The following is a 25,632-nucleotide window of genomic DNA, read 5'->3' on the forward strand; positions in this document are numbered from 1 at the left end:
TTCATTTTTTAAAAATTTATTCTGAATACAGTATGAAAAACTGTCAGCACAAAAAGAACAGCTAAAACCATACAAAAGTAACCCATTTGATATATCCTCTTTAATAGAAAGCAAAAATATCTGCAGAAAATTGCCTGATTTAAAGGGTAGACAATGGATCATTATAAGAACCTAATATTTTAAATAGTTCTTGGAGTGGTAGAAATAGAGGGTCAACTCCAGCACATCCAGCAGAGCAAGCTCCAAGTGTCTTAGTATCCTTAAACACGTGTTCTCACAGACTTCGAGAGATGCCAGGCCGAGCTGCCCACAGTTACAGTCTCACAGTCCTTGACATAATTCATTTTCAGGTTTTGTAGACGTTATAACACAAAAACACTGACCAGCATTCTTATATAGTGTGAGTCAAAAGTCACAGGACAGGTTTTATTTCATTATTCATGACCTTTATCTCTGGGGTCATCTCAAACAAATTGTGTATGCTGAGAAAATAAACACCACCTTCAGCACCGCATCGTGAGGGCTTGTGACAGCATAAAATATAAAACTGTGTCTTGTGACTCTCGCCCTGTACTAATATATATATATATATATATATATATATATATATATATATATATTGCATAAACCCCAGGCATAAGACATAATACACGCTTCGAAACGTACAGAAATAAATTACACTTATAAATAAATAGGTATGTGTACAGGCTTGGTTTCTTTAACTGTCTTCATGCTAGCCGTCACACTGAGCTCTTGCGTTCCAGCAAAAAAGTGGCAGCTCCAATACACATATCACCATAGAAAAAGTTATGGGAATGTTCTCATTTTCATTGCAGAAGACTTGTTTTTTTTTTTGCCTAAAATGTCTCTTGACTGCGATTCACAACTGTATAAACATATTAAATACTAATGTGTAAGGCAACTGTAGGTTCAAAGAACCGTGGCAAAACTGAGGCCTTTGACTGTACAGATCCAACAAGCTTCTGTGTTGTGGCAAAAATGTCTGCGCTAATGTGGCTAAGAAAGGTTTTCCAGAGAACAAATCTCTACATCATTAGTTACCCCCCATTCTACAATAGCGTAGTATAAACATATGACATTTTTCAAACATGACATAAAATCAGACAGTACTAACTTTTTGATGTACATTTCACAGCTAAGTTTTAAAGGCCCATATCCTGCATCCCCCCTCCGAAGTCCACTTAAGACATTTGTGCCATAATTCAACCTTTCTAACCTCTTCTTCTCCACACTGTTTTTGTGTTTATTGTGCCTTTACGACAGATGAATGAGTCAGTCCAGGCTGAAACACTCCTTATAACTTCAGTGTGAATGGGTGGGGCTTAAGATAGGATATATCCAAAAGCACTGGTTTTCCTCACATCACAAAAACCACTCAAATCAGACTATTTTGCAGCTTAGCTTACATGTTGTGGACTGTATGGAGTGGAGAGTAAATAATATATATTGAAACATCAACAGTATTTACATCAAACTACATTAAAAAAAAAAAAAAATCTACAAACTACATCAAAAGAAAGGCTACAAAAATTTGGTTTCCCATGATATCGGCACTTTACATTTTGTTAGTCTTCAGTTGTGCTCAACGCTTATTAATCAGTCACCAAGTCAAAATAACAAAATCAGTGTACTGCCATCTAGTGTTCACACAGGTTTTACGCTAAATCATCTAGTCATCACCACATATGTTCCAGCACACTTTTTTCTTTTACCTATTGGATTGTACCAATTGAGAAGCATAGAATAAATGTACAATACTGAGCTATATATTGTACAGTGGAAATACCAGCAAAAGACACGTTTTCACACTCACCCCATTTACTCAGCAACCCTTTGGTTTTATATATCTTTTTTTTTTTTTAAACAAAATCATCCAGATAATAAATAAAAAAGATGAAGTTAAATGTCAGCAAAGCATTGATTTTCTCAAGCTATCTAAATGAATAATATAGTGAAAGGTACAGTAAACATGCTGTATGTTTTCTTTCTAATAGCAAGCCTGCAGGCACTGGAGTAAGGCTATAATTTGACATCAGTACATTCTACCAATCAGTTCAGTCCAACTCTTCAGCTTTATTAAACAACAAATGCACTAACTCCCATGTAGTCCCATGTAGACTTAATTGATGACTTGTCTCGGACATGTGTTTAAATGTCTTGTGACTCGCCTCGAGTTCCAGACTTAAGATTTAAGAAGTTTCAGCGGGGAGTTTGAACAAACTGAAATAAGTCCGCCAGTCTTAAAGTAAACAAAGAAAAACTCTGGTTTCCAACCTTGTGTGTGCAATTCACCTTTTAGTTTTTCTAAAGTCATCTAAGGTGTGGGAGTTTATGGGACACTGCATTATGGGTATTGTAGTTCATTTATGTTGTTACCTTGGCAACTGTAGCTACTGCCATGATGAAAATCTGACAATCCAGTAAACTCATATTTTTAAAAAGAATTCAGAAAAAAAAAAAAAAAAAAAAAAAAAACAACAACAACAAAAAAAAAACAATAAAATAATCCCAGAGCGACAGTAACACCAAATTCCCTCTGGTCCTGAAACTAGTTATGGGAAAGGTTCCCCCAGTCATCTCTGGAGGCAGGAATCAGGAAGGGTGAAAGGGTAAACAGTAGTAATACCGTTCTCGCAGCTCACAGTGCCATCAGCGTCAATACAGCGCATAAAATAATGACCTTTTTTATAGAAAAACTTTCAGTCTGAAGAACAGAACGAAGCACTACTTGCAGTAAACATCGTGTTTTAAGGAAAGTGGCGAATCTATCAATAGTTCATTTAGCTTTAGTTGTTGTCTAATCTACCCAAAGTTTGATTAAGTTACAGATCTTTTTTTTTTTTTAACTTACCAAAACTTCAGCTAGGATTAGCTATTATGCTAACTAGCAAGCAGTCCTACAAATAACCGAATACCCAGCCATTAAAAGGTGTTTTAAATGTGTCAAACCCAAGAGGTACAGCCAATAACTAGACTGAGGCTCCTAACACTGGACCTTGACTCGCACATCAGACACGATGGTCCACTCAGACTTGCATGAAGCGACTTTTAAACATCTGTGGCTAAAATTTTGCAGTGACTAATGGGCAGTTTTTCAAAAGCCTTGTTTGTTGTAGTATTCAAACCATCCTGTCCTGCCAATTTATTCAACTCTGCTTTGGCACTTTAAAACAAACTTTAATACTAAATGATTAAATCTACATGCAAGTTCTTCCATCTCAAACCCCCATCATCAGACAACCCTTGTGCATATGCACAATATTATCAATGATGCTTGGAACTTATCTGCAGCAACTGTTTACAAAGCTGAGGCTAAGGTTAAGGTTATTTAAACTTTTAATGGCAACATCAACTACAGTTGTTCGACTACCTCCCTTTCACCCCATCAAGAGACGCCTTTTGATTAGACCTGTGCGTCAAATATGCACCTCCTTGGTTACACAAGTTTCTCAGCACTGTTTTTGTCTGGCTCATTGGTAAACAGTGTCTGGTTTAAAAAAAAAAAAAAAAACAACAACACATTTTGGTTTACTAAGGATCCTTAGTACTAAGGATCCTTTACTGTACTGTCAAATATTCTGGTTCCTGTGAGCTGTCACTGCAAGCACACTGTACGATTAAGGCACTGTTGTTGTGTTTGAATGCTGCAAGAACAGTGGTTTGGAACTCCCGATGTGCAACACTGGCAACTTCCTAATGACAATGTCTCTAGCAGCGACCCTGGATGTGGTTATCATCCATAAAACGTCTTTGTATTTACGGTCTTTTCTGTGGTTCGCCCTTTTGGAGTCTCTTCTTTCTGCTTCCCTTTTCTAACACTGCAGCAGAGTAGCATGATCTCTGCTTCCACCTTACTTTACTGACTTTTCTCTCTTTCTTCCCGATCAGCTTCTCTCAGTGTGCATCCACAGGCTTTAGTCTGTCTTTCCTCCTTAAACCATTCCATCACTGTAACAGAAAAACAATACAAACAGAAATAATATTACTACTGACTCCTATAACAATGTTATCAAAAAGATCAATTACATCTGTGAACTGGATCATTAAGATTCATATTCAGTCTAAATAGCATTTCAGGGTGTATTCGGACTTGGCAGGTATGGCTCAATTAAAATGAAACCTGGCTTGTTTGTGTGGTTGGTTAGAACAAGACAAAACACTCCTGTGCGAACACTGGTGTGCGCCAAATAAGTTTCCCGAGACCCACCCAGGAGGTCTGTCAAAGTCGGCTTCTGAATGAACTTGAGTGTTTCTCTTGAAACAGGAGCGCAAAAATGGACCAAACATGCAATTTTCTCTCTACACACCTTCTTTAGTAAGTGCAACAGATGAGTTTCTGAAGCTGTTTGGAACAGGTCTCATGTTTTATCATCTCTTTATGCACACCAATTATGTGATGCACTATTTCCAACATTTTATAATCCTGCTCAGTGTGTTGCGGTGATTTCACCTCTCGTGGTTTATTGTGTTATCCATGATCCATGAGGCCAGTTAGACCAAAGCACAAAATGGCTAAGTTAGCTGGACTTTAATGGTCCAACACAGTTATTAGATCCAAACAAGATCTGAAATCTGTCCAATCTTCGCTCCACCTTAACTGAACTTTTGTGTACATATTTTGGATCAATGTCAAAAAGACCTTTGAAGTTGTGTGCCATTCTGTAGTCCATTAGCCTGTAATCCTATATTAGCAGCTTCAGATTTAAGCTGGATTTCTCCATGTCCAAAACGACTGCAATTTTCCTTGGTCCCAAAAACAAACATTTATACATCCATGGCAACAGCAAGCTACATTTGTCCTGCATATCTCCCTGACCTGCTGTGCTAGGCACGCATCTTACATTTATCAAAATTCATTTACTCCATTTTAATTCCTGCTCACACTGTTTTAATTCTGCTTAAGTTATGTACACACTGGGAGTATTGAATTGAGGGAGAATATTAAAACGACGCTCAGATGGTTCGGGCTGAAAAGTTCTTTTTAAGTGTTTTATTACATTTTTGTCTTTTTATTAAAATTTTGCTAGATATGTCTCAGATCACAATTGTAGCATCATATAAACATTTTAAATAACTTGTGCAGTGGTCCCTGGGACTTTACCCTTTTCTGTTTAACTACCAGTAACTACCTGGATAAAATTGCAGTTGTGAAATAAGCTTTAGTGTCCATCTGGGTGCAAACGCATTATTTCTGGAAACAGAGTTCTGTTTCTTTATTGGTCTCAAAGCTGACTTTTCAAATGACGCTACTTACATAACAGCTGCCAGTCTGAGGGATTACATCGCTGAGAGAGATAACCTCAACATTCAGACTGTCCTCTAACGACTGGACAGATACAGTGCTGCAAACAAAAGATAAACAATGTCACTGTAAGTGAGTGCATGTGTTTGGCATGAATCTGTGGGGCAGATCTCTTTCTGTATGTGTCGCTCACCTTTCTTGAACACACTGGCTCTGATCTGCACTGCATGGCTTCTGCTCTTCCTCTCTGAAACGCAAGAAAAACATAGCAGAAAGTACAATGAAAATGAAAGTACAATCTCCTGCAACAATGAGAAACAGTCACACACATGAATGCAATCACAACACACACATGCACGCACCTCAGGGCTGGACTGCTGGGTGCAGGTTCAAGGCTTCCTAGAGAAAATGTAGAGTGTGTTGTATCAGCTGAGTTACTTGTGACATCATCATGAGGAAGGGGTCTGGGGAGCAGGTCAGGGCGTGGCTGCATATCTGCAAGCATAAAAAGAAAGTTCAGGTTAGCAGTGCATAGAAACTCAAAAAAAAATTCATCAATAATAAACCAGCAACATGAGAACAACAGTGCTGATGAACATTACAGTACAAGCTTACAGCTGACCAACCATTCAACTTCCCTTTTCAACGGATTTCCTCAATAACTTACAACAGTGTTTTAAAGGGAAATTCCACCAATTTGTCTACATTTCTGCCATTTGAATCAGCGATGAAATGAAATCAGGGTCAAGAAGTTCCTCTACAATTATGCAATAATACATAAGAACTGGTGTGCTGGGGTCATAGGCACAAGGCCTACAATAGACTTTTAACAACAGGTTTTTCAGACAAACATGATACGAAAAAGGATTAATTCGTTCATTTTTAAGGTCTTAAGAAAAGTAGCTTTGATTTTTATGCAAGCACTGCTGCATTTAAACGCTGCTAAATCTAGTATAACATTGTGTCACAAACACCTCCGGATGTCTATACGGGACTGAACTAGCTACACATCACATTTCTTTAAGATATTTAGATGTCATATCAGTAGTTGACAGTAAAAAAGATTCAGATTAGCAATTGCCCTGTAAACCATCTCAGCTGTAAACAACTGTTGAGGCTCTCTTTTATTCCCTTCAAGGATTAGTTTTGACGAAAGTTGGTGGGTTTAAAATGGCACTTGTTGAGGGAGAACATCAGCAAAATGCTAATAAATATAAACAGGGCATTCAGACGCTCATGTATGGTGTAGATGATTACAATCTCCATTGATAACAATGGACTGGTTTTATTTTACCGCTTACTTGTGCCTCTTGCTTTTAGAAGGGAAAAAACAAAACAAAACAAAAGTCATAATTCTTTTTGGCAGGACTGTTACTTTATTTATTTTTAAATGGCTGGTTGTCGTTGCTAGCTTACAGCTGAATAAGGCAGTGTGATACAGAGATGCTATTTTCTCTCCATAAAGGATCATAGAATGCCTCTCAGCCACATTGCAAGGCCAGAAGTAACTGTGGTATGATTCAGCATTTCCCATCAAACAACTCTGAATGATTCAACAGATTCTCAACAGCTTTAATATGTGAAATCCCCCCCAAAATTTGCTGTATTCAGGCCAAAATGCTACTGTATCTATTTAAGATTGCAAGGAAGTCTATTCCTTATGGATATGTAAATCACTTCACAGTCACAGTTTTCAGTTTCCTACCTCCATCTCCTGGTTTCTCGGTCTCTGAAGTGAGAGAAACAGCACTGCTGTTGGATAGCCGTGTCGTGTCCTGGTCTGTATGGGTTTGTTCTGCATTTGTCTGTATTACATTAGCTGATGATGGTGCATCCAATGGCTGAGGCTGATGACTTTGCCCAGATACTGCAGTGTTGGCCTTCCGCACAGCAGACACCACACCAGCTCGAATCTTCTTAGAAGGTGATGTTTTTACTAGTGAGGTGTGAGAAACAGCGTTTTAACCAGCTTTAGTGAAACTGAAACTTTTATTGGTAAATATTGGTAAAAAAATACATAATGTATCTGGTGAGAAAATGAATTAGACTTACATGACATTTTCCTGAAGACAGTGTTGCACATGAACTTCTGGAAGCGGTCTGCATAGAAGCCAGGCCTGTGCACCGACACTGTGTCCTGAAGCAGAGTTATTTTTGAGAATACACACATTTTTCTGTAATATTGCAAAACTAAGATGTCATGAAAGACACAACTACAAATAAAATTAAGTTTTAGGATGAGTGATTACAGAAGTACTGAATAATAAAAAACTGAATTGATCGTCACAAACTTTAATCAAGTGAGGATGCATTTCATTTTGGTGTTTTGTTTTTTTTAATTATTGCTTTTTCAAAATTTGAAGACCTCAACAAAATGACGATAATGCCAATCATTTCCAATGCACACCACACACAAATTCAAAAGCACCATGCCTTTTTCATAAGGACTGGTTCAAATTCAAACATGAATACATGCTTTGAGCTACAATCAGCTCCAACATCCCTGACCTTTCATCAGTGGTTAGTTTCTGACCACAGACCACTGTCACGTGTGTTTTTTCAATCATATCTTTAGGTTTCATTTATAATGTAATACCTCCAATAGCAAAAATAAGATTTTTAGACATTTTGTGACAATGCATATTTAAAGATCTATTTAAAAGACGCATAAGACTTTTTAAACTCACTGTATATTTAATGAATAAAATGGAATAAAACTGTGGTCACGCTTTGTTTGAATGGTCCCCTATAGATGGTCTACAGCTACTTATATTATTAACAAACTATGTGGTGATAGTTGAATATCAACAATATTAAGATTAGGATTAGGTTTAGAAGTAGGTGTAAGTTTTGCCTTAATGTTAAGGTTAGGTTTAGACTCAGGGATAGATTTATTAGAACCTTTCACACAACTTCTAATTCAGTTGCATTTAATAGATATTTGGTTCAGTGTTTCTTAAAGACTGACTGAGCACCTACAAATCACCTACAGTCCACCCAAATAAAGTGTTACCAAAATTACTAACATGCTAAGATGGGTTTACAGACAATGGAGGATTTTTCCTATAATCCTTAAACTTATTCTTTCCTTTTAAAATGTTGTGAAGGTTATTCTGCTACGTTTCATCACTAAGCACAAAGGCAAATTATAAATGATTGAGCGAACATCACAGCAAATGCTCTACCAGTTAAGGTGAACTTATCACCAACATGCTTTCGAGAAACTAGGCCTTGCATTGTAAGCACTTTCAATAAACACTTAAATCACAGACTTACCCCATCATGTACTAAGGCTTTCCATGAGTGCTCCAATTTCTTCACCAACCTAAACAAATGAACAGTTTTCTTAAATAATGTAAATAAAGTATTTGCATTTACAAAATAAATCACAAAACAGCATAAAAAGTACATAATTCACAAAACTTTAGTACCTGTAGGACTGCAGGATGTCAATAATACCAATAAAGATCAGTAGCCTCTCCCCCTTTGAGTTGCGTGCTGGGATTCCCCCCAAGCTGTGGTCAAACATGCACAAAGAACAGAATCATGTATAAATTTACAGTAAAAATATGCCTGTAGCACCGCACTAAAAAAATGCTGTTGGCTTGCAGCATTTGTTACAGACTGGTGAACAGTCCCATTGTAAACACTATGAATCAGTGGCCTAACCTCTCATTGGACTGTGGTGGAGTTTTGCCCTTGGCCTCCCCCTGGATTGCCTCCATGGCTGTACAGTACAGGGCCTTCTGGCCCTGAGCCCTTCTGTGATCATGCACTGCTGTGGACGCCTCTTCTCCTGCCCGGTCCACACTATGAACCCCCATGAGTAAACTGTAGTCCATGATCTTGAAACTCTGCAGCAACTGTAGCACACAAAGTGTTTACACATCAGCCATCATCTCAAAGCAGTCAGTGAGAAGCTACATAACCCCTCCATCTCATATTTACAGTTTATTCTTAAATTAGGACTACAAATGATTCACATTTTGTTTCTGCAGCTATACATTTACATTTGACAGGTAAATTTGCATTACTCCCTACATGCTGTGGCTAGTTACCCAACGTAAGCTAAATCAAGTGAGTTTAGGCTGATGCTTATGCTGTTAAAAGCAAAACAGGGTGAACTAAGAAATGAACGGAATTATCAAATGAATCCACAGAGAACACAGAATTAACCACTCTGCTTTGCCATCATTTTGTCCCACTATATTCCAATCCCAGGCCCAGAATGTCTACTGTTAAATATGAATTTACTTGACTTAAATGCACATTAAAATATTTACTATTTCTACTATGACTACTACTTATTCTAATAGCATTATGATGACGACAACTAGAGAGCAGTCGAAGTTGATTAAAAGTGCTTCAAAGTTTATATGTTATATAGTTAAAGTTTATATTCAAATATGGGACACTTATTCCCTGCCCCAAAAGCCTAACTACTGGCAACAAGATCATTTGAGTTTGACACCCCCGATATACAACAATAATGACTTTAAGCATTAATGGAAAGAGGGAAGGCTGCAGTGACCAAAAAAAATTTTTTTTAAATCTGCAAATTTTTAAACTCCACTCATTATAGATGTCAGACATCAGCATCAGTCTATAGAAGCAACCATTTCTGTATTTACAATGTGCTTTAATGAAAAATAATACTTAGCTTAGTTAACCTAGCAAACAAAAACGTAACAGTAAAACCGTTTTTATATTTTTTGCTCCATTAACATTATCTGTATTTAGTGCACTTTCACCTGTTTACAGGTAGACTATCTCCACTATTGGACTAAAGACTAGCAATTTATCAAGTTTAGCAGGTTTTATCTTGCTCCACGACACACAAACACACCCATCACTATCTCCACTTGTAGACATGCTAACTTTTCCTCTCACCAGACAGTCTCGTTGGATGGTTTTGCAGAGTGCGTTGTAGTGGTCGTTCTCCAGCAGCAGACCATCAGGGAGGTCCTGTATGAAGTCCAGGTCTTTGTAGGTGGGCAGGCTTTTGTTGCGCTCTTTGGGTGAGGCCCGACGCTTATACGTAGAGCCCTTCAGGTCATATTTTAAATGCATGGGGACAGCACGGGGGAGCAAGTTGTTCATAACTACAATGCGTATGTTTTTTCCTCCAGACTGAACGCAGTAGAGCCCATAAAACTTGGGAAGCAGTGTCCGCTTGTTCTGGTTCAGGTTCTGGGAGAAGAGTCAATAACAGCATTTAGAAAGATCATTACATTCGAGAAAAAGGGGAAATATGTGAGGAATTCTCTCTCTCTGTCTGTCTCTCTGTGTCTCTCTCTCTCTCTCTCTTACTCACTCTATAAAGAAAACCTATGAATTTTCTTACAAATTAGGACATGATTACAGAAAGAGTTTTAAATAAATTAACAGTCAATCTGACAGTAATTAAACAGCTCGAGTCTGATGATGGTCCCCTCACCATGAAGTATCCAGGCAACAGCTTCTGCAGGAACTCTGCCTCCTTGTGCTGGACCGTTTTAATGATGAACTCGTCATCACTGGAGACGTAGAACAGAGAGCCACTTGCCCCCGAGTTTGACAACTCTATCAGCGGCTCATTACAAAGAGAGTACTGTAGATTTCACAAGCACATTCACAAATCAGTGAATCTACAGGGACAGTGATGTTAACAAAGCAGATTTATGCAAACTTCAAAAGCCAGCTCTGATAAACATGCAATCTATGTCTATACCAAAAAGACTTTAATAATTTAAATCAATTGCAATTTTTCATAATCAACTAATATAAAAGCCTGTGATGTTCCAAATTACCTGGATTTTCTCTTTTTAAATAAACAGTTAATAAACTGCACTGTGTGGTCAGATCTAGAGATGGCATATCAGTACTGATGAATATCGGTATTGCGCTTATATCAGTAGAAAATACTAGGTTGGATATCAACAGGAAAAAAGGAACGAAGTAGTTCAAGTAGTTCGAGCATGAGCACTTAAGTGCTTCAATTACAAATAGTTCATTTTAAAGCGTAGAAGAAGAAATAAAGTGTGGAATAAAAATGTGGTGTAATGCCATCTCTAGTGACATCAACTAACTGCACTAGCAGCACCCCCCCACCCCCACCCCCCCACAAAAAAAAAACAAAAAAAAAACCAAACAACAACAAAAAAAAAAAACATCAGGTTACGCTGTCAAGGTCAATAAGGCACAGAAAGGGGAGAAATATTACCAGGTAGTCATCGGGCCGAATCCCAAACATCTCTCTGAAGTAGCGGAAGGCAATTGGAGCATAGGTTTTAAACCTGAAGTCGCCATGGTGGTGGCCTGGGGTCAAATTACTGCCCTCGCTGAGAGAGAGAGAGAGAGAGAGAGAGAACAGTAAAGGGTGTTACAGAGAAAACCACAGAATAAAGGAGAAAGCAGACACAAGGAAATTACAGCGGCTGAGCATCATGCTGGCCCTTTACACTTAGTGTTGTTCTGGTATGCCATTTTATCAGTACGACAGTCTAATGGAAAAAAAAAAAAAAAGATTCATGTTTTTAACTTGATATATTTGACTGGCATCCTCGACATTATGTGCTGAAAATGTTTTTTACCCTCTGAACAGAAGGGTAAAAATTCTTTCTGTGAGACGAGGTCTTTTTTGTATAGCCTTGTGTAAAAATAATAATAATAATAATAATAATAATAATAATAAAAAAAACAACTCATTTCCTTTTTTCAAATTGATAGTATTCATAGCAGCCTCAAATATTTCATGTTTTTCTTTTTTAGATACTCGTAGGCTACTGTGTTGGTTAAAGTAGTCACAGACAGCAGCCAAAAAAAAAGAAAAAACAAAACACACAGCTAATTTGATAACATGTAAGAATGTTCGGTTAAAAATTAAAGTTTCAAACAGGCTAACAACAATTTTAAGGAAATGGTCACTCTCACAAAACAGCCTCAAAATATCTGTTCATAAATACTTGGGAATCTTCCTATTAAAATATATGTTTTATTTAAATAACTTAGTCTGACAACAGTATACACACAAAAAAAAAAAATTTATTGTCGGATTTATCTTTAAATCTTACTGGGTTGTGGTAATGAGTAATTGGTCACTTAAATTGGAAAATCATTAAAACTATTAAAATCAATCAAACTACCTGGATGTATTTTTATTTATTAAACTTTTTAATAATATACATACTCAAGTTTTCGTCGTCATTTAAACGTGGTCATGTTTGGTCTCGGTATTTGTCATGTTTATGAGGAAAAAAAGGAATTTCTTCCAAAATTTGGAAAAGTACACTGTAACCAACCATGACAAAGTCACACTACAGCAACCCTACTTGCAAACCAGCAACAGCTTTTAACCATTTAAATCTTTGGTCACCTGGGAAAGAATATGCTCTCCACTACTTCGAAGTCTTGCATGAGCACATCTCTCTCTGGTTTCTGACTTAAGCTGCCCACAGTGTGTGCGATGCCTAGCTGGATGGCACCTTTAAGGGCGGATGACGTGGTCTGAGAAAGGAAAACAGTTTATCAAAGGCAAAGTACAAGGGCGGGAAATGATCAGCATCACAGACACGACCAAGAGCGACACAAGATTTCAAAATACTTCATAACTGCATCTTTGTTTTCAAACTGCTGTTTCATGTCTGTTTTGACTATTGGAGAAGATCTTAAGGTCATTACAGCAAAAGAAGCTTCCTACAAGTTAACGTTTAGCCTCAGTTATGCTTCAGATGACTTCAGGACATGCTATCTACAACAAACGCTGAAATAACAAAGCACATGCTGCAATTTCAGAACTGGGATGTGAAAGTTATACAGCTGCACTGAAGACAAAAACAGTGAGGGTGTAACTGTGATATTGCCCCACAAAATTGTGACAAAGTGCACCATGGAGATGTGACGATTCATTGTGGAGAAAGCATATTCTATTAATTCTGCCATCAAGTAAATCTGCATTATTTCTACACATTGTTTGAAGTTTACAAACAATCGGCACCAATCAACAACTCACCCTACCGCTCCTGCTGCCACCCAGCTCTAATGCCATTAGGAAGTGCTTACTCACCATTTTTCAGTTTGCTCAAAACATTAGGGAGAATATAGAGCTGGGTGATATGACACCATTTACAGTGCCCTCTACAAATACTGGCACCCCTGGTAATAATGAGTAAGATGAGCTGTACAAATCTTTCCTAATCACTTATCCTTTTGATCTTTCATTTAAAATATTAGCAAAATTCCAACCTTTATTCAAGGTATAAAAATTAAAAGAATCTGTGTGTGCAACAATTGTTGGAAACGCTTGAAAATCTTAAGAGGGAAAGCTAACTGAAGTATATTCCCATTCATATTTGTTATAGTTCACCTGAGTGATTAGGAACACTTAAATGGTCAGGAATATATATTTGATGAAACTTCCTCAGCCATCCATTATGGACGCATGCCTATACTGACCTTATGCACAATGAAAGGGACAGTTTGAGTAAACAAATATATATAAGCATCACTGATGGAGAACTGCAGACATTAGTTAGGTCTTGGGGTCAGAACATCTCCCAAACCACAAACAAACCAAACACCACCTATACAACCACAAGCTTTTTTTTCATGTGGGAGGGGTTGGGGGTTTCCTCTACGGTCAAGAAATCAACAAACTCAAGCTCCTGCAGTTTGCCAGACTGAATTTTCAGCGGGACTGTTTTCTGTAGGCAGAGTAGACCAAAACAGGTTTTTCGAAACAAAAATGTTTGTAGACACAAAGATAGCCATGCGGAAAACCACTTGATGCTCACTGTACAGTATGTAGTGGATCAGTGATGATGCGGGGCTGTTTTTCTTACAAAAGGCCCTATACAGTTTATTTGGATGCATGGCCTTACTCCATCAAGAACCAGCTGAAATAAATAAAAACCTGACTGCCTCAGCCAGGAAGCTTTAACTGGACCATCGTTTGAATATTCCAGCAGGACAGTGACTCAAAGCAGACCTCAAAATCATCACAAAAGATTTTCAGTGACCACAGAATTAAGGTTTTACCATGCCCAGCCCAGTCCTGACTGAAACCCCATAGAAAATCTACAGGATGAGCTGAAAAGGAGAGTCCACAGTGTGAATCTCAGAATCTGAAGGATCTGGAAAAACTCTGTATGGAGGAAGTTCTCAAATCCTTTGCCATCTCTTCTTCAGTCTCAACAGCAGACTATAGGAGAAGACTCAGAGTTGTCATCTTTGCAAAAAGAGGCTGCACAGCCCATTGTGCCCATATTTAAAGGGTTGCAAATATTTGTGGAAGGCACTAAAGCAATATTGTGATAAATTACATCACAATATGTCAATGTGATTTTCTGAACATATCATGGATGTTGGCAGTACTTAAAAAAAAAAAAAAAAAAAAAAAAAAAAAAAAAAAAAAAAAAATCACGTCCCAACAGCTTGACACACTTATAAAAAACTTCCTTAAGCAACATGGTACTACATTTTGCCACATGCCCACTTCAATGAAAATAGGAACCCAGAATGAACAAACAAAAGTGACTAAACACAGATTGTTTAGCGCAATGTGTGAGCAACAAAAACATTTCCTTTACTTGCTACTAACAACAGAATTGAGAAATAATAGTTTTGTAACACAAAGTGACACAAATGTTCAAGTTCAGCACATTTTATTGCTTTCCTTCAGAGATTAATCAAATGTGGTGTTTGGGTGTTTGGATCAATTAACCCCAGATCAACAAGCTAAACTTTCTTACCTTTTTGTATGTAGTCTCCCCTGTAGGATCAATTCCACGATGACCAATAGTTTTCTTATTGGTCTGAGATGAACTCGGGGAGCCCAGGCCCTGAGAGATGCAAAGGTATAATAAGCCCAAGCAATACAAAATTTCAATGTTATGTAATAGAGAACCCAGAAAAGCTACTTTTGAAGGATGAGAAAATATAACTTGACAGTCTGACACACTTAAGTTACAAGAAATATGTGTAAGTGAAAGTGTAGTAAGGCATAAATCAAAACTCATTCTTACTTCTAAAGACGCCATCCTACCAGTTCCAGTCGTTCCTGTACCAATGCAGAGAAAGAACAGTTACTCAGGCAATGAAATGCAAATACCTCTAGCTCAATCCTAATCCCGATTCCCAGCAACGTTTCACATGGCCTTTATGTATTATGGCAGAGCCATGGATCTTAGAATACGGCCACTGATAACGTTTAGCTTCTATTTAGCAGCAGGGGTATTTTCTACAACTTAGCTGGTACAGGAATATTCTGATTGCTACAAGTAAAGTGGCTGTTTGATTATATCCCCTTACCTAATTTGTATTTGCCTGTTCCTATACAATACATTTACACCCATTTCTCAGCATATAAATCCAAAAACAGTACAGTTAATATTGTTATTAACAAACAACAATTTACTGCATCTCTACTCTGTTGCTAAAGTGTTCCACTGCTCTTTATTTCAGGCAGCTGTGTGTAGAACCGGTTTTACATGAGAACTATAATAAAGAAAACATAACTCCGATGACCTCCTAGGAACTAGCTTGATTTTTTTTTCTCATCATGTGTAGTAATCATCATAGTGCTGACATGCAAATAAGCCTGCAAATGGGACACAGAAGTGTGCCGAGGCTCAAGGAAATAAAAATCCTCATTGACGTAATTATTTTTCTCACTTCGTAATGAAACATGTAGTTAGTGTTCTTTAAGTGCTAACGATCCAAAATATGCCCTGAAAAGTGTACGGTCACAATTTATCACGAAAACGATATCATCATACCGCCTACGTCTAATTTGATGTCATTAAAAAACATGGCTCAACGATCATGGAGTAAGAGAGTCGTAGTCTTATATGGAGATATATTTCAGTTTCATATATTTTTATATATTTCATATTTCAGGGCCAGTTTCCCCAGAGCAGATGAAGCCTAAACCTAGATTAAAAAAGGTAATTCACCACTGGCACAGCAAATTAATCCAAGACTATAGTCTTGAAAATGGGTCTTTAAGGGTTCTTTTGTAAAGATAATGGGTCTACACAGACCCATGAATGCTTATTTGAATGCTTGAAAGTTTTTTTTTTTTTAATGGTTAGTTGGTTCTTCTTTATGGTGCAAAAACTTGGTTGTTCAAAGAATCCTTCTGGAATTGTTCTGTGTTGCCGCAAAGACAGTTGGACTACTAGTCAAATAAACATTGTTTTCAGTAGGGGGTGTCATAAAAAAAATGTACATACTTTTGTAGTCTAATAACATGGCTAATTCTCCCTCAAAGGATCTCAAACTTGAACAAAATGTGTAAAAACTAACCTAACTTTTTTTCAGGTTGAAGAATGGCGTCTCACTTGAAATGAAAAGGCATTTTGTGTGTTAGAATATGCGTGAACACAGTCAAACAAGAGTGTGCAGCATGCATTTTCAAAAAAAAAATCAATAAAAATGCACCAACTGGAAACCAGATTTGGACATGGCACAAAAAATTCAAAGTGGCAGGAGCTGGATTACCCACTTGATGTGTGTCACGTCACAGGCGGTGCGCATATTGAACATTTGTGAAGCTTTGTGAAATTGGTCATAAAATCTACTTCCCTCTGAATTTCTTGTTCGAATTTTGATAAATAAATCTTGTATTGTTCAACTGAAGCCTATGCTTGTCATCAATTGTGAATCCTATGCTTGTCATGCTATGGCATTTGTGGGCTGGAGGTTAGGGAACTGGCACAGTACACGACTGAGGTGTCCTTGAGCAAGACACCTAATCCCCAACTGCTCCCTAGGCGTTGCCGCTCCAGGCAAGTGTGCTCACTGTCCCCTAGTGTGTGTGTATTCACTAGTGTGTTTGTGTGTGTAGTAGTGTGTTTATGTGGTATTTCACTTCACGGATGGGTAAAATGCGGAGGTGAAATTTCCCTGTTGTGGGACTAATAAGGGTCACTTAGTCTTCATCTATTTAATTTAGTTTTTTTCTAAGACATGTAGTTGGTCAGATGTTCATATCTCAAATGACGTCATAACTGAATAACTGTACTAAACTGTTATTTCTTTTTTTCTTTTAAGTTTTAAAACCTGGGCTGTGAGAGCAACTGTTCTGGATCTTTGTATATTTATTTTGATGATCAAGTGCACAGTTTCACATTTCAACTTTTTGTTTATTTGATGTTATCTTGTTTTCCCAGCAAACAGTCTCCAGGATGCAGAACTCCACAGAAACCTGACTCAGATGACTACGGGCAGGAAAGACTTATAAGCTAGAAAGGCCTTTATGACTACAGTCATTTCAAAATAACCTTGTTCACTAAAATGAATCTATATGCAGACATCTGAAAAAAAGCTTAGTATGCTGGTCTTTAACCTTCACTTGAATAATTCACTTATCAGCTTTCACCAACATCAGAAACTTGGACAATCATAACAGCTTAGTCAACACTAGCCATACCACAAATGTTTGCAAACCAAGTTGTCACAGAGGCTTTGAATGGGAGACTGACTTGCACACTTACACAGACACAATTATAACATAATCACCTATTCGCAATAGCTGACTGCAATCATTTTCCATAGTGACTGAATTTTACAGTCATATTATGCTGCAACTACATTGAGTGTTCAAATGTTTTTAAAAAAAGAAGAAGAAAAAAATCATCAGGAGACAAAAACTTCAAACTTCATGTTCTAACATGTTCAGGGGCAGCGCTGAGTAATGTTTGTTTAGTTAGCTATGAAACTAATACTTTTAGCATGTATGCTAGCACAGTGAGTGTGTTTTTGCTTATTTTCTCACTCTCATGAACGACACGTAACTTTTCTTAACTCTACATTGCGAGTCAAAAGTCACAGGACATTTAATTTTATTTTTTATTGTATTATCGACGCTCACCTCTGGGGTCTTCTCGAACAAGTTTTGAATGCTTAGAAAATCCACAAAAACACCACCTTCAGCACCGCATCGTGGAGGCTTGTGACAGCATTTCTCCAGAGATTCTCATGCGGGTTCATAACGATTGGATCCTGCGCCTTTAGCTCTGTGTTCAGCACCAGGGACAGCACAGTGAACACGTCAAATAACTGCACATCACAGGCAATGTTCCCAGTTGTTGTTGCAACATTGTGTTGATAACTTTTGAACCACAAGAGATACTGCAAATTTGATTGAGGAAATCGCCACGTGCCGGACATAGCCTAAAAGATAGGCCCCCTCACCCATTACTTGCTGGGGTATTCAGATGTGTCATTTTCCCTTTCGTTACTGAAATAAAACTGTGTCCTGTGACTTTTGACTCACCCTGTACATATAATTCTGTGTAACTTCTTACATGCTTGTGTAGATTGTGTAGATGCTTGTGTGTGTGCAGTATTGATTTCACAGTACAACCAGTGTTGGCAACTAAGGAAACACATCTAGCAAGACTAATATTCCAATTTAGGCAATTGTTCATTTGAAACTATTAACAAAAAAAGATCCTCAAATCGTTATTTGCAATTATTCCTGACAACTGTCAATTTCATGATCGTGATAGGCCCGAGTTCCATCTTAACTCTACTCTCGTCCATGAGTAAACATTGCTTGTAATTTACTAGAAACTGTATATCAATATCGAGCTGATATCAACAGAAAATGCTGGATCAAATATCAGAGGGGAAAAAAAGATCTGAAATAGTTCTGTAAGCAATCCAGCCTAAAATATCACACTCGCACTGTGTGGTGTGATGTTCGTGCTGCGTTTCTTCCTGTGGGGTGGCAAAGTGTTTGCTTAAACTGAGATGGTAGTCTACTATTTTGATTTGAGTCTGACTATTTAAGTTTCAAAATGCCTGGTTAGTTAAGGCTAAAAAAAAATAAAAAGATATCATTCGGAGTAGTCGCTTGTAAAGAATGCTTTTCTAGAGAAACTGAAAAAATTCACAATGATGGACGTCCAAACTGCCTCTAAAGTTATGTCAGAGACATCTATGAAATGGTTTAAATTAGGCTGCTTAAAGATCGGGCCATAGTTTTATGATGGCTTTATGAGGGGTTTGGCCTAAAATGTATCTTTTACAAGCCAGTAAAGGTGCACATAGGGCATTCTAAGGCAAAAATACTGCTCAAACTTTTTTTTTAACTCAAAAAGTCGGCTGAAAAATTGGACTAAAAACTAAATGATCTAAACTTTGGACACCAAACATCTCTTGGTCGACAGAGTTAATGTGAAATGTGTTAACGAAGATTTCTGTGGAACTGTTTCTTTAATATCCTGCTGCTTATTCTCATTACTTAACCTCAAAACTAAAATCCCTGATCCACTAAGGTAATCTGTACTCTCAGCTGTTGTCTCTTGTGAACAGCAACAATCTGTAGAAATACATGAGTGGTGTTCTTTTCTTAAGGGAACAGTTTGCACAACTTTTTTTATAAAAATCAGGACAGGGCTGAAACTACAAAAAAGCTGGCCAACAAACACTTAACTTAAAATAAACTTACAAGTACAAGTACAATTGCTACAGTATTGAGGCTCCATAATAGAACGGCTGCACATCCAAAGTAATTCTATTTTGTTTTAGTTCACTTTTGAACTGTCAGCATGCTAGGAGGAACTTTTTTGCTGTTTCTGTTTTGCTGTATTCTGCATATTGAGCAGGATGTAGTGTTTTCAACAGGTATCAAACCTGTATTGGAGAACTTGTTGTGCCCTCTTGTTACTTGGCAGGAACCCGGATTACAAATTGCTTGTCTACTGTCCCAGGACACAGGTAGGCTGCAAACTGTCTGAACACGTCTGCAGTACTGCTGAACATTTAATTGTTTTTATATTGAAATTGCAATTTGGAGGAGAATGTGATTACAAACTATATAATTCACATGTCTCAAATTTAAAGGGAGAAATTTAACCTAATGATGCAGAACTTGTGAACTACCATTTTGGCACACAAAGGTCAGCATTTAAGTCTCCAGCCTAAAAAAATGCGATGTGCTGGTAAGAAGGTCCCAGAGCTTAATGTAAATAACAAAAGCACATTTAAATCACAATACTGGTGATTTAAATAAATAAATAAATAAGATATTTTTCACACTTCGCTCAGCTCTAGTCTGCAGTGACCAGGGCAGAAAGGAGAAAGAATTAAAGGAATGAAACAGCATTTTTAATCATAATTTCTCATCTTCATGACCTTCTAAAAACTTTCATCTCAAATAGCTCAATTTTATCTTTGTTATTGCCAAAAACCCAAAGTATTTAGCAGTTTCGGCTGAGAATTTAGGTTGAAATTTCCGTGTATGCTTAACATCAGTTTTGTAGCTCCACTGAACAACCAAAAGATGCAGACCTCGTACAAAAATTCCTCCTGGTTGACAGAGTATGTTTGATTTACAGGTAAAGATGTGTAAAGCAGATTTTTCATGGAATCGTTTCTTTAGTATCCTGCTTCTTATTCACGTTACTCAGCCTTCTTGTAGCATTTAAGTGTATTCCACAGATGCTGGGTTGACTAGGAGGAACATTCTTTGTAGCGTGGTGCCAAAAAAATCCAACCACAACACACAGACACACAGAAGATATTGTTATCTGTAGCAACATGCAGATTATATGCTCACTTAAGCAAAAAGTGTGACAGCAACTGCAAATGCACAATCACAGGGCATGCACAAACACCTGGCTCATGGTCCTGACATACACCCCCACCACCCCCTCCCCATTTTTGGTTCTGATCAGATCTCGCTGCAAAGAAACAACACATCTGCACACATTACCAACAACATCAAAAGCAACAGGAGCACTGTTACCAAAGACCCCATACTACACTAAAGCATTAGCCATCCAAGAACTTTACTCACATCACAAACACACACATGCATGTACCTCTCCAAGGAAACAACCTCCTCCTCCAAAACAGAGTAAACACATCTGGAGGACAACCATCAAACTAGTTATAATTACATTAGAAAAGAAGAAGTAAAGATGAAAACCACAGAAATGTAATGAACTGCAACAAAAAGTAAAAGACAAGCCAGCACCCCCACATCTGTTCACTCAGACAGGGTCTACAGTGTTATGACCAAAATGAAAATAGATGTGTGATAGCTTTAAAGCCCCTGTCAACATGGTTTCTAATGTTTATACGATATGCCAGTGAATAAGCATTTATAAGCATTCTATTCAAGGAATGTATAAAAAAAACTACATAAAGGCTCAGACAAATATTCAGAGCTGCTGCTGGCTCAGAACTGTGAGTGTGTCGGAACGCAAACAACGTAAGCAACTCGGCACCAGCGGAACGACCCTGCCAATCAGTGCTATTTAGCTGTACACGTCCGAGGTTCTCCTGCATAAAAACAGACCACTTCACTCTTGTTCTGTCACTTTATTCTGACAGAATAAATTGATCCATGCTTGTAAATGACAATCTCTTATAACTTCACTCTGACATGTGCCTAAGACAGGAAACCGCATCTAGCTATGCTAAAAACTATGGGGTAATAAATCTTCATATCAAGCATCACTGACAAATTTAGAAAAGCCTTAATAAGCTACTTTCTGGGAGGTGTATGGCTCAGAGCAGGGAGAGAGGGTGAGGAATGTGAGTAGCATTTACTTATTACTAACTGGTAATATGGCATATCTGACTTCTCCAATGTGAAATTTACTGCACTGTCCGATCGGGAGGCAGCCGTCTAAGGAGGCAGCATTTTAAGGGAGCACTTTCAAGCTCCCGAGATGAGAGCTGTCCATTTCTGAAGGCAGCTTAAGTCAGCTGTCATCTAAGCCTCCTTACTTTAACCAAATTTGAAGGCAGCGTCACACGTATTCTTCTTACAACAGGCACACAGTACTGGTCACCAACCAAGCGTTCCATTACTTCAGTTTGAAAAACATGGCAGATGGAGCAGTTAACAAACGTAGGCCATTTCTTGACATCTGTCTTTATTGTTTGGATTGTTATATTTCTGTAATATATTTAGCACATTTGTGTGTGTAGATCACTAGAATTATTCCTGTGATTAAATTTAGGCAAATTGCTTAAACATGCTGAAAAGCTGCGTTTGTAACTCTTTAGGTTAAGTTTACATTAGTTAACTCAGCTAGCGGCTGGCTGTGTAAACACGCTGGCTGTTCAAAACGAGTTTAAAATACTGGCTTCTCACCGTTTTCTAGCTCTTTGTGTATGCAAGCAACCTATCGGTTTATTTCTATACTCAGAGATATTCTCTGACCTTAGGGAATAACGTTACAGAAGCGTAGCTGTAAATACCTAATTTTGCCTGCTCTGCTTGTCTTGTATTGCTGTGCATATCACCGTCACATCAGTGTGAATGATGATGGCTAAATTTCAGACTAGGAGCTCATAAATTAGATGAGAATGCATAAAATAAAATGCATATTAGCTAGCTTAGCAGTTTGTGTGCAGAACAATTACACAAAATCATAAGTAGCTTTTATCCTGTGTGTGTTACAAATAAAGCAGGGTATTTATACTCTGGGGCAGTCGTGGGCTGGAGGTTAGGGAACCAGCCCTGTGACCAGAAGGTCGCCAGTTCGATCCCCTTTGCTGACAGTCCATGACTGAAGTGCCCTTGAGCAAGGCACCTAACCCACAATTGCTTCCCGGGCGCCGTTGGATAGGGCTGCCCACTGCTCCAGGCAAGTGTGCTCACTGCCCCTAGTGTGTGCTCACTAGTGTGCATGTATGTGGGTGTTTCACTGCACGGATGGGTTAAATGCAGAAGTCTAATTTCACAGTGTGTGCAAACACAGTGACAAATGGTTGTAAAATCTATTCTATTCTTATAGGTGGAGGACAATGACTGAACTGAGCAAACTAGTACTCATGATTATCTGTATTTCTTTGGAATGCGGTGTTGAATGTTACAGCCGACTGCGAGTAAAAAGATAAAAAGCGTACAGCGCAGTGAAACTTATGACGTGTGATTTTTCTGTAGAGTGTCCTGAATGTTATACCTACTAAGGTTCCTTCACGGTTAAAATGCTGCCCAACAAAAGAGATATCTTATAGACTGAGTGACGAGTTTGGCGGACGCCTCCGGTACTTAACGCACTATTAATCTCACTCAACTCAAATCAAACTGAAGAAAACAACAAAACAAAGGTCATTTCAAAAACCTCTCAATAGAGAAGAGAAACATCAACTTAAAAAGGTCAAAGAAACTACAGAAAATATTTGGAAGAAAATCATGGCAATCAGAAAACAGGGGCTTTAAAAGTAGATAAAAGCATTAATGAAAGCACATCTACAACTGCTCCTGTAGACAAAGAGCAACACACACTTTTATCATTGTTCTTCTCCAGTCACTTGACTTACCTGTAGGGTTCACCCCATCTGTGGGAACTTGACCAGCCGTAGCCATCAGACGGCCAAAGTTTCATAGGTTTCACTTTCACTTACACGTTCTAGGATGAAGTACAAAGAACAATAAGACGTTCTATATTTGAAGTAGGAATAAAAACATTAGTATTTCAAATTAGGGGTGGGAGATATCACAAATAGATCACAACATTTAAAGATGTTGCAACATACAGATGGCACGGATGCAATATCCTAGCAGTACATTTAACGATCAACCGATGCCTCAGACATTGATGGGTTTTCAAAAAAATGTTTTAGCCTTAACCTTTAAAAAAATGGTAAAATATATATATATTTATCAATATTACATAATGCTGGACATCTCAACCCCTAGTTCCTCAGCACCACTGTAAAGAAATCAGGTTTCTTAAAATTGCACCATTTCACATCCATCCATCCATTTTCTAACCCCTCAGGAGGGGTGCTGGAGCCTATCCCAGCGGTCATCGGGCAGAAGGCAGGATACACCCTGGACAGTCCATCGCAGGGCAGACAAACACATACACAACACTCACACCTAGGGGCAGTGCAGCATGTCCAATTGGCCTGACTGCATGTCTTTGGACTGTGGGAGGAAACCCACACAGAGAGGACCCCGGTCACCTGGCCGGGGAATCGAACCCAGACCCCTCCTCGCTGTGAGGCGACAGCGCTACCCACCATGCCGACCCATTTCACATCAACCTACTTTAAATGACTGTTTACATCGCAATGAACAGCGAACTATGTATAACATTTGAAAAACCGTTGTAAACTCACAACTCACTTAAACCTGAATCAGAATAAGCACATGGTAGATCACTTTGGGGGGAAAAAAGGAAATAACCACAATAGGGCTGTCACGCCATCTCTCAACCCCTCGCCCTAACAAAGAGCAGGCAATCTTGATAAATGGATTTCTTTCCACAATGTGTTGAAAGACCTGCTAAAACGTATTAGGCAGAACACGAGATTTTCGCCCTGGAAAGGCTTTAAATTATATCAGTGTGGTACTGAAACCAAACGGCTGACTCGTGGAGTTGCACCACAACTTAGTTTCTTCCCATAAGAACAACTTTGCTATCCTGGTAACGTTAACCAGCTACAAAACACCACCATGGGTGCAGCTGGCAGAGCTACCAATACGTGGTTAAGCGAATGTAGTCAGTCTTAGGCGAGCTAAAACACCTAAACACTGGCTAATGTTGCACTTACCAACCGTTTACCAACGTAGCAGGACAAATGCTTCAACACATTTCCGAAACAATTGATCCTACCAAACCGAAAGCAGGCTAGCCTCGTCCTTTACGTACCTACTCCGAGTTACCAGCGGGGTTTAGCCCATTAAGTGCCTTTTACGAGGCTGAAGTCGGCTTGTTTTTCGCCAGCTTCTTTTTAACGCTAACCTAGAATTTCCCCGTTCCACCTTAAATGGTGCAGTAACTAGCCTCGCCGAGCTAACCTAACTGCTACAGTTTTAGGTGGAACGAAAAAAGTCAAACAAGAAGGTGACCTCAGCTTCGTCCTTTACTGTTTGTTTACACGTATTTGTAGCTTAACAGATAAGAACTAAGAGCACCCGAACCTTATAAGCAGCCGCAGCTGGTTCCCCGCACGGGTAAACAGACGCCAGCCACGGGTGGCTCAAGCTAACGGCTAACCTCTTTCGCTGCGTTGACTGTTTGTTGACCTGCAGACTCCGAAGTGAAAACAGAGCGAGGAGGCGTCGCCCGTCTTCTCGGCGTCTTCTGTGCCAATGTTCGCAGATTAGAAAAGCCCTCTGGTGAGTTTCGGTACGAGAAAGCGCTTCGCAGCGTCAATATCTCGGAAACTTTCTCCCACACTCAGCAGCGCCGCCGCGATGTCTCAGAGCTTTTGGAATAGGCGGAAGTGACGGTGTTGAGGTGTCGAGCGCCTCTCACAGACACTCTGAACGGCCGGTCATCTGGGTGTTTACTGGCCCTTTGTTCGCCTTTTCGATCGTCTTGGCAAGAAAATCAAGCTCTAACTTTAATTCAGAGTTATGTGATGGACCACGCCACCTCACACTTAAAGACCCGGAGGCTGAGCAGTGTAAA

At 38.6% G+C, this 25,632-nt stretch overlaps 1 protein-coding gene across 5 annotated transcripts; it reads right to left on the reverse strand.

Moving 5' to 3' along the window:
• On the reverse strand, positions 1-25,632 carry pip5k1aa (phosphatidylinositol-4-phosphate 5-kinase, type I, alpha, a). Of its 5 annotated transcripts, none has more exons than XM_037541718.1 (18): positions 25,140-25,632; positions 23,531-23,619; positions 21,073-21,117; positions 15,265-15,299; positions 14,992-15,081; positions 12,618-12,748; positions 11,466-11,583; positions 10,701-10,853; positions 10,154-10,453; positions 8,933-9,126; positions 8,695-8,778; positions 8,540-8,588; positions 7,316-7,400; positions 6,969-7,199; positions 5,626-5,758; positions 5,457-5,510; positions 5,276-5,363; positions 1-3,969 (listed from the first exon to the last, which is right to left on the reverse strand). In XM_037541718.1, the coding sequence occupies exons 2-18, from the start codon at positions 23,574-23,576 to the stop codon at positions 3,967-3,969; spliced, it is 1,839 nt and encodes a 612-aa protein (XP_037397615.1). In that variant the 5' UTR covers positions 23,577-23,619; positions 25,140-25,632; the 3' UTR covers positions 1-3,966. The 5 variants fall into 5 exon arrangements, with proteins under 5 accessions (XP_037397615.1, XP_037397612.1, XP_017580200.1 ...); XM_037541715.1 differs by having other exon boundaries at positions 25,216-25,631; XM_017724711.2 differs by lacking the exon at positions 21,073-21,117 and having other exon boundaries at positions 25,140-25,631.

The sequence above is a fragment of the Pygocentrus nattereri genome, chromosome 1, assembly GCF_015220715.1.
Source record: "Pygocentrus nattereri isolate fPygNat1 chromosome 1, fPygNat1.pri, whole genome shotgun sequence".
NCBI classification, from domain to species: domain Eukaryota; kingdom Metazoa; phylum Chordata; class Actinopteri; order Characiformes; family Serrasalmidae; genus Pygocentrus; species Pygocentrus nattereri.

Bases quoted from the DNA above. Each gene is read 5' to 3' on its own strand.
- pip5k1aa (XM_037541718.1), bottom strand. From the start codon at position 23,576: ATGGCTACGGCTGGTCAAGTTCCCACAGATGGGGTGAACCCTACAG. The intron at 7,200-7,315 runs GTAAGTCTAATT...ACACCTCACTAG, and splicing joins TGTCTTCAGGAAAATGTCAT to TAAAAACATCACCTTCTAAG. The intron at 5,364-5,456 runs GTGAGCGACACA...TTTTGTTTGCAG, and splicing joins AGCCAGTGTGTTCAAGAAAG to CACTGTATCTGTCCAGTCGT.